The 9902-nt window shown below is 47.7% G+C and overlaps 1 protein-coding gene and 1 long non-coding RNA gene across 2 annotated transcripts in view; one reads left to right on the plus strand and one right to left on the minus strand.

The window, feature by feature from the left end:
- The window catches only part of ZSWIM6 (zinc finger SWIM-type containing 6), a 110288-nt gene extending 107259 nt beyond the window's left edge, over positions 1–3029 (minus strand). Inside the window, exon 1 of the mRNA XM_062600037.1 lies at positions 2513–3029. Within this exon, the coding sequence (XP_062456021.1) occupies positions 2513–3029 (517 nt within the window). The remainder of the gene's footprint in view (positions 1–2512) is intronic.
- A 704-nt stretch (positions 3030–3733) lies between these two features.
- On the plus strand, positions 3734–6101 carry LOC134153683 (uncharacterized). Its single transcript, XR_009961200.1, has 2 exons — positions 3734–4073; positions 5953–6101. It is a non-coding gene; the product is annotated as an uncharacterized LOC134153683 (long non-coding RNA).
- The last annotated feature ends 3801 nt before the right edge of the window (positions 6102–9902 follow it).

Here is a 9902-nt window from a genome sequence, read left to right on the forward strand (position 1 = left end):
TTTAATTATAGAAGGGAGACAAAAGTTAAAGGGGGCCTGAAGCAGTGTAAGACGAAGAGTTTTAGAAAAAGAAACAAGGTTTAAGTTCTACTGCTTTAAGAAAGTTGCTATGATAAATTTGACTGGATGTTTATACGCAGCTAGATTGCAAAAACATAAAATTCAGAAGCAAATGGTTCCATTAACCAGCTCTAAAAATGAAATTTACGCATCTCCATCAGATACCAAATCCTGCATTCCCTGTTTATAGTAATACTTAGTGTAAAAAGTAAGGCTGTTACAATTGATACGTAATAAGATGTACTTTGTCCAATAACTGCACTTTTCCATAGTACAATAGTAAACATTTACAGAGTTTCCATTACTCATACTGCAAAGAACATAAGTTCACATTTATACGGTCACTAAACATGCACTTATATAAACTCAACATTAAGTTTTCCTCAATGCTACATATTCAGCTGTATTATATGGAACCAATTCCATTCTCCACCCAATATAACTCACTGCAGTTGAATTTGCTTTCACAGTTGCACCTTTTTGCTTCACAGGGAGTATTGCATCGGCAAGAGTCTTTACCAGCCCTAATGACACAGCTACCCCAAATTATACAAGTTTCCTGTGAGAGCCCAGCCCACCCGAAGTGTTCCCGTGCTCCCACGCAGGCCAAGCCAAAAGCCTCCGTCACAGCAACTGGCATGTTTCATATCACCAGTTTCCACTATTTTTGCACAGCTTTCCAGAAGAGGCTCTCATAAGCAAAAAAAAAGAGTGTATTTTCAGTAGTATGTATAGCGTTTGTTTGGAATGTGTTTAAGGGCTCCAGAAGCAGCAGTCAACACTTCAGTCGTATTTATGCATATTTTCTTTCTTCACATTGACCCTTGCCAACATTACTCAATGCCCCCCTCCTTTCTGAAGCTATACAAAAAGTTACTTTTTCTTTCACAACTACTCACTGAGGCCTATTCCACTGCTGAAAGCAAGCAAAGTAAAGCCCACGCTGGGTGTCTGTCTCCTGGAGAAGATTGCATCTTTTATTTATCGCCCCTTGGCTTTATTTTCACAGCGAATTCCTGGCTTAAATGTAATCAGCCAAGAAACCCTCCCTATGTGCACTCCTGTCATTCCTCATTGCTTGCAAACAGAATCAAGTGCAAGAAAAAAAAAAAAAAAAATCTCAGCATTGCCAACCAAACCAAGAAAGCCCTACTTCTGGTTTTGCCAGTCCTGAGGAACCACAGATATGCCTCAGACCTTTGGAAAGGAAAGGAAAGCCAAAAGATGAAACTCTTATAAGAAAGTTAATTAGATTTTGAAAAAAGAAAGGAAAAAGGGGAAAAAAAAAAAAGAGCGATTGTCTCCAAGCCGAACTGCCCCTAGGCGAAGGGAAGGGCACGGAACCCTGGAGAAGCAGCAGCTTCCCGTCGGGAAGCAGGCGGCCGTGCCGCAGCGCCGGGCTCCCCGCGGGCCGGACGCGGGGCCCCGCCGGCCCCCGCCCCGGCGAGCGGCGGCCCGCGGGGAGCCCGGCGGAGCGGCGCGGCCCGGCCCGGCCCGGCGCCCCGCTCGCCCTTTGTCACGGCCTCGCCGCTCCGCCGGCGGCGAGCAGAAATAAAGAGCCTCTTTTGTCTGGCTTCCCGTTTCGGGGAGGGGGGAGGGGGAGCGCCAGAAAACTGAAAAGGACACAAATAAACATGAAAATGAGAACAAAGTGCCCGGCCCCCTCCCGCTCCGCCGGGCAGCGCCTGGCGGCGCGCAGCAGCGCGCACAAAGCGGCCGCGGCCCGACCGCCCCCCGCCGCCGGGGGGGCCGCACCGGGGAGCGCCCCCCGCCCGGGCGGGGCCTGCACCCACCTCCGGGGCCGCGGGAGGAGCGGAGCGGCGCGGCGCGGCGCGGCCGGGCGCGGCGGCGGCAGCATTGTTCCGGCGGGAGCGCGAGCGGCCGCGCGTGTGCGTGTCCGCGCGTGTGCGTGTCCGCGCCGCTGTCACGGGCGGCCGCGGCGGCGCCGCTGCCCGGGAAGGGCCTTTGTTCGCCGCCCGCCGCCGCCGCCGCCGCCGCGCTGGGCTCCCGCACTCGCCGCCCCGTCTTTCTCTCGGAGAAGCGCGCAGTCCGCCCCCTCCCCGCCGCCGCCTTCTGCTGATTCACTTCCCCCCGCGGCCGCGGCCCGGCGGGAGGGGGCGGCGGCGGCTCCGCTCCATCGTGGCTGGGGGCGCGCGGGGGACCCGGATTGCGGCGGCCGGCGGGGGCAGCGCGCCCGGCCGCGGCCGCCTCGGGGCGGGCGGAGGAGTCCCGGCGGGCGGCGGAGGAAGTTGCACGGCCCGCGCGCGAGGGTGGCGGCGCGGCGCGGAGCGGAGCGGCGCGGACCGCCGCGCAAGGGCGCTCCGGCCGTCGCCCCCCGCCGGGCGCGGCGGCGGCGGGGATTACAGGTGGCGGCGCCGAGGGGGTCCCGCGCCCGGCACGGCCCGGCACGGCGCGGCGCGGCCCCGCAGCGCGGCCGCGGCCGGTGACTCACCGACTTGCAGGACGTTATCGACGCAGCCGCCGTCGAGCAGCGCGATGCCCCTGCGGAAGGGCAGGCGGTTCTCGTCGGCGGCGGCCGCGTCGGCGGCGGCGCCGGGCGCGGTGCCGGCGGCGGCCGCGCCGGGGGCGGCGGCGGCGGGGTCCTCGGCGCCGGTGTTGAAGGAGGAGTACATGCAGATCTCCCTCTCGCTGCGGGGGAAGGACCAGTAGACGATCCTGCGCTGCACCGGCTCCGGGATCCGCTCGAAGCGCTCCTCCACCCGCTGGAACGGCCACTTCTCGGCCACCTTGCGAGCCGCGATGTCCAGCAGGGACTCGGGGCTCTGGGTCTTGCCGAGCGGCAGCAGCCCCAGCGCGGCGGCGGCAGCTGCAGAGGAGGGTCCGGCGCAGAGCGCCCCGCCGCCGGGTCCGGCGCCGCCCGCCCGCTGGCCCGGCCTGCACCCCGAGCCATAGCCGGGTCTGCAGCAGAGGCGCTTCGCGGGGGGAGGGAGCTGACCGCGCTCCGCCATGATCGCGCCGCTTCTAAGCGGGCGGCGGAAGTGGCTGTACCCTATAAACGGCACCAGGAAGCGGGCGAGCGGCCGCGAGCGCGGCGCGCCCCGCCCCCTGCCCCTACATGGCCGCGGGGGCGGGGCCTCCCGCCTCGCCCACGGCCAGGGGGCGGCGCCTCATGCAAATCGGCGCCACAAACATAAATAGAACGGCCCGAGGAAGGCTCGCGCCGCGCCGCGCGCCCCGCGGGGGAGGGTGCGGCGGGGCGCGCGCGCGCTCCCCTGCTCGGCCTGGGGCGGGGCCGCGGTGGCGCCGCCTCCTCGTCCGCGCCCTCCGCTGATGTCACGCGCGCAAGCCCGGGCGCGCCCCGCGCGCCTGGTGGGAAAAGGGGGCGGTGCCGGCGGCGCCCTCAGTCGCACCATGTAGGGGATGGAATGCGGGGGCGGGGCCGCCGCCGCCTCACCCGGTCACCTCTGCTGGGAAAGCCGGCGGGCGGGGGAGCGGGCGCAGGGAAATACGGTAATGGCACGGGAGCGGCGGCGGCGGCCGCCGCCCCGGGGGAAGGCGGGGGCTGGCCCCCCGCCAGCCGCTCAGCCGGGGCGCTGCCGGCGCCCGAGCTGCGGCGAGACGGCGCGGACGCGGCGGAGAGCAGGTGAGAGGCGCCCCCGGCCGGCTCGCACCGGCTGCGGCCCGGCGCGGGGAGAGAGGGGCCTGGGCTCCCGCCTCTGGGGCAGGAGCCGGGGTCGTTTTCCACGCGCGACTGAAATAGCCCTGGGCGCGTCTCTGTGGGGTGAAACCGGTTTGGGGTCTCCCCTGGGGCAGGAGCCGCGGTCGGTTTCCTCATGCGTGACGCAAGCAGCCTGCCCCGCGCCCTCAGGCTACGCGGCTATCAGAGGCACTACGGTAGCCGCGGCGTCCGGGCCGGGCGCGGCCCCACGCGCGCTGTCGCGGCCGTTACGCCGCGCGCGGCGCGAGCTGGACGTTAGCGCCTCGCTCCGCAGATGGCCGGGCTGGAATCGCCCCGGCAGCCCAAGGTGAAGGGCTTGGTGCCACAACCCGCAGTGAGTAAATTCAGCGCAGTTAAAATATGTTTGCTTTGGCGTTGAAAGATCTATTTTATATATATATATATATGTGTATATGTATATGTGTGTATATACATATATATATATATATATATATATAAAAAGCTGGTAATAACCGTCTGTTCTAGTTAATTTTTAGCAAGTGGGTGTAATGGGTGTAACGCTAGCAGTTTCCACAGTGCGTAAAATGAAAAGATTTTTTTTATTATTATTATTTTTAGGATCGACTCAAATAAACCATTCAAAAATCATATTGGCTGTTCAGATTAAATGCCCTTACTTGAAAAAGAAAACACAATAGCAGGCTCAAAATCAGAATACAAGATCCCTAAATCAGACAGAGTAAACCCTGAATGAAGTCTGCGTGCTGTTACATCTGCTTGCAGCAGGGAAGAACGGATACAATTCTAGCCCTAATTACAGCCAGGCTGCAGATGCAAAATATTGTAGAAATACAACGCAGGAAAGATTAGGGCTAACTAATAAAGCGGATAACTTTTCTTCCTTTCATGGGGGAAGACTTTGATAAAACCTTATTTTAGAACAATCAACTCTTCTTCTTTTTAATGGAATTAAACGTTCTGATAAAGCTTACTTTGAAAATAGCATTTTTTTACTTACAGTAACTTACAGTAGAGGAAACACCTATATATCTTGCTTCCTTTTAGCAATGAATAGCAGTTGCTGACACGTGATGCAGAATCCATAATTAGAGTGCCTTATTGCCTCATTTGCTCATGTAGGCTAAGTTATCCAGATGGACTACATTTTCCATGATGCAATATAACTGCTTGTTGGGAGGTGCACATCAGGGGACTTGGCTCCATCAGGGAATACTGCTTAAAGAATGTCGAGAGTGACAGGCATTAGACCTGGGAAATACAAATAGCATCAAGCTATCAGCATCATTGAAACTTAATACCTATTTTAATTTTCCCCCAGAACTTAGACTAGGGCAATAATTTATTTTTAAAACAGGTGTTTGAATAGTTTTGCAGAAGCTGCATTTGCTGTTAAAAATGAATTAGAAATTCAGTCAACTTTATCAACCTTGCTGATTTAGATTTCTAGAGAAAGATTGATGGAAGAGCTGACAATGGTTTAGAACACACAAATATTGGCTTTTCGGTATGCTACTAAGTTTTTAGTAGCATTGGTTTGTAATTTCTCGAGAGAATTTTTCTGTGGCTAGGAACTGAACTTTTTTTGCTTTTTTATTATCGCTATTTGTTCATATTAAGAAAACAATTAAAGGTTTTAAATTAAGATGCTTAAACTGCAGACTAACAGGGTCTAAACTATGTTCAGTGCACCTTATTTTCTGCATATTCTACAACTTGTTTTTTTTTTTTCTTTGGGATCATGAGAGCGACCTTCTGGAAGGCAAATGAGTGTAGACTGATGCAAAGTGTTTCCCAAGTAAAAATGGTCACCCTTGAGGGGTAAGCACCTTGCTAGGATGTCAGCTGGCTTTTCATCATTTTAGGCGTGCGTCTCCCAAGGGATCTACTTAACTTTACTAAATTTGGGGAGTATTTGGGAGCCTAAACATTACAGGCAAGAAATAAGGACATTGTGTTTTCTTTTGCTATTAAAACAGTATTGATTTCAATATTTCTGAGGGTGGAGAAAGAGGAATGTAGAAGGTAAAAAATGAATAACTTTGATTGCCTATATATTTATATATATGATCAGAAGAAATAAATGTTTAATTTTGTCCCCATTACTTAATCTTTGTTAAGAATTCTCCACATCTTGAAGCGATTTTTCTTGTGTTGTTTGAGCATTATTTCTGTTTTAAACAGAAATAGCAAGTAAGTAAAAATGCTCTTCTACATGACTTGTTCTTTACTAGGTCTTAGCCACCTGCTGTGATAAAAATGACACCCTAATACCACTGGAAGAATTCTTCATGTTGTAATAAACAAGATGTATACTAAAAATTGAGAAATAAGAAGAATGAGAAGTTTGCCAATGGGAAATAAAATATCTGTGACAAGTGAAGGTAGCCCATGAGTCAGTTATTTCAACTTAGTAATTCTTCTACCTTTTCAGATCTGTGGAAAAGAATAATCAAAAACTGACTTAAGAAATGCTAGAGAAAAGCAGATGAAAAAGCCCAAAGATGCACCTGTTTCGTTCACCTACCACTCAGCAGGAATAGCTGCTTCCCATTAAGTCTATGAATATTCATAGCTACACAGGATGCTACTTAAGCTTTTTTCTTTTCTGGGCTAGGGAGTAAATGAAGAAGTAATGGTGTCTGTTCTTGAGGTGATGCTACAAGCATCAGGTGCACTTCTGGGCTCCTTCTTCGTTGATGTACCTGTACCACAACAGTAGCACTAGCAGTTTACAAGTTATAATCTAAGCCTGAAGTTCCTCTGTCCTGCTAGCATTGCCCTTTGAGTTCATTTATCTTTTTGAAAGCAACTGGGAAGAATGTTAATCCCAGGGAAGAAATTAAGGTGTGTTAAAGCCTTACCATAACTATGTTTAAATTTGTAGTTAGTTAGTTTTTCTTTCAATGGATGCTCTTTCTGGGGGAGACCTTACTGAGCATTCATTTCCTCTTTTTCTGCTTGATGCTTCTAGAAGGGCTGCATTCCAGTGTTATACAGAGAGAAAAGAATGGCCACAGAACAGCGACCTGATTTTTGTTAACATTCTGCACTTAGCCAAAGGCTATTCTACAAGCTACTTGGAAATACAGCCTTGGCAACAGCTCAGTTGTTAAACTCTTTCTTAATAAGGTTTCAAAGCAGTAGGACATTTCTGATCATTTTCAGTCACTGCAGTAATACATACGAGGCTTAGGCATTCTATAGGTTTTGTTTATTTAAAAGAAAAATCACATACAGTTGTACAGTTGTCTGTGTGAAGTGAAAAATGATCTGTATGTAGAAAACTCTAGATTTCAGACAACTGAGTGCTAGACAACACAAATCACCCTGCTGGTTAAAACTTATTTGGAAAGATAAGAACAAGAACCATTAAAGGAAGACTTTAAGTAGAACAAGACACCAAATTCATGCTTTGCGTAAAATATTTCTAAACACAGGGAGGACAGGGGTCAGAGATGCAGGGGAAAAAATTTTGGGAAAGAAGGTTGAAACTGGGAGGATTCTTAGAGCCAAAGCTTTAAGAAAAGTGCTAAAAGTTAGTTAGAAGTTTAATAATTGTGTACAAGAAAGTCTGGTGGGTATACTGAAGCAGATGAATTTACAATGCAAAATGCATCCCTTTTTTTAACTTGTTCCTTTAAAGTTTTTTTTTTAAGATAACTAAGCACTTTAGTTTCTATAAGAAAGCTATAGATATTTTGAATTCCAAATGTATTTATTGCTTGAAAGCTTGAAAAATGATGCTGTAAGAAAAGGCAGCTAATATCACTACGCTTGGCGTTAGTTCCATGATATTCACAATTAGCAAATTATTTGGGAAAACAGACAGTCGGGAGGAGAACTGAGGAAGTGATTATCTTAAGATTGTAGATGAAGAAAATAGTTCTATTTGATCAATATCTTCAGTTTTTAAATCTTTTCTGAAATGGTTTTATTCACTGTGTTCAGAAACTATTTTTACCTATGAGTTAAAAATAGAAAGTCTGCCTTTAAAAGCCTTTTAAATCAAACCAAACACTCTAGGATAAATATTGCCAGCCCTTTTAAGACTTCTGAGTCCTTCCATTAAAGTGAAAATAAACTAGCAGCACTGAATGAGGCCTTTCTTTCAAAATGCAGCTTTTATTCTAATTAAATTCCACAATGATTCCAAAACCAGAGTCAGATGCTAGAGTCTAAAAACATTTAGGAAAATGTACTTAAAATACTAAGCGTGCTTTACTGGTTTTCTAGAATAGTGTAAAGAGACAAACATCTTAATTTAAGCTAAATCCTCTTGACATTCATTGCTATGTCCTCTGCCTTTTTGTGGCTTGATACTTGACTTATGAAGTCATTCTGAGATGGACTGAAGGGGAGGGTATTGTGTGTGCCAGAGTCCCAGAGCTGCGTGAATTAGTACGGCTCTGTATTTCCTCAAGGAATGAGCACATTCAGTTTACATTTATTGAGAATAGACCCTGGGAATTAATTATTTCTTCCTTATAAGGAGCCATGTGTTGGGATATCTGTTTGGTCAGTTTAGCTCACTACTGAATTACCAGGGATAAAAGCATCACTGTTGCAACTAAAGTGAAGGTGTGCAAGTGACTCCTGAAAGTTAAACATGTTGAACTGATTTAGAAGGTTCAGAATTTGAGAGTCTTGGAATAGAGGAGTAAGATCATCTCGCCTTTCTTTAGAGTTTAACTTACTCACTTAATATTTGCAAGTCAAAAGCAGAAAATTCTGTCTCTGAGAAGAAGCTGTATTTAACATCACTGTAGTTTTGTTGTGACCTTCTACAGATCTAAATTGCAAAATTTTTGAACTCTCAAAAAATGTTATTTCTCTTGCAAATTTTTGTAAACTTTATTTTTAAAGGTATATATTTTTCTAGGATCAATACAAGTTTGCCAAAATTTTCTCCCTCTAGATAATTTTTTTTTCCTTTAATGCAAGAACATATACTTATGGTAAAGTGGTTGTGAAATTAAAAAAAAAAAAGGAAAGAAAAGAAAGACACAGAGATTCTTAAAGCTTTAACCTGTTCTGGTGTCACACATTCTCTCCCAGAAATATGCTAGACTAGTTAAGAAGTTAATCAGTTGCAAAATGGAAATGCCACTGGTCTGTCTTCCAACATTTATAGGAATTCCTCAACATATCTAATATACAGATAGTGACGTTTTGTGTAGTCAAAATTATGCAACTGATGGTCTAAATAGAAATGTAATTGGACTGGCTTCTTGTGGATAAGTATTCTACACTAATAAACTTCTATCATCTCTAGCTTTCTCCCTTTAAACTGAACCATGACTTTAGACTTCCTTGCATTAGACCCTACCCAACAGCCACTGGGCTACAACAGGCAACATATTCTTGACTGGAAATTCTGCGTAAAGAAGACCATGCAAACCTTAATCCACTAACGTCAAGAACAAAAATTTTAGCTTACCCAGATGTTCACCTGTGGCAAAGAAGGAGAAAATGACTACTTGCACAACAGTAACTAAAAATATTCAGAAGTCCATTTTCCAGGATACAGAGTGCTTGTAGAATGGCTCTGAGAGGGGAAAAAAAAAGATAACTGAGGACCTGCAGAAGTTACGGAGGCAGAGGAGAGTCAGACATTGTTCAGCAATATTAAAATGGTTCCTGTTTGAACAACTGTTGTACTTTCAAAAGGCTAGGTACACTAGAGTTTACTTCCTCTAACTTAGTCACCAGTGATTGCACATGGCAAACTGGGGAAATTGCATGAGCTGGACTTAAACATGTTTTCTTAACAATCCATTTATACTTTAATTCTTACTGGCTGTTAAACTCTTAATTCACAAATATTCAAAGAGTATTACAAACCTGCCTGTAGCTTTGCTGGAGCCAAAATACAAATCCAGTTAGGATTTGTAGAGTAGTATTTTCCTGGTTGTATCAGAGACAAGCTTGCAAGCTATTAGTATAACAGTTGGCTCCACTGTGCAGTTTTAGCCCACTCAAGCGTAGTCACAACTTGGGGTAACTGAATCTGTCTTTAGGTACAAATTAGACAAACCTACACCCAGAACTTCTCACAGGAAGAAAATCTCTCCTCTTCCTCCCCATTGTATGAGAATCTAGGCTTGCATCCGTCTCCAACAGAATACCCTAGTATTGTAGCTGCTCTGTGACACAGTGCCCCCTGGGCTTTTTCAGCTGTAGG

This window comes from Rhea pennata, chromosome Z (assembly GCF_028389875.1).
Source record: "Rhea pennata isolate bPtePen1 chromosome Z, bPtePen1.pri, whole genome shotgun sequence".
Taxonomy (NCBI): Eukaryota; Metazoa; Chordata; class Aves; order Rheiformes; family Rheidae; genus Rhea; species Rhea pennata.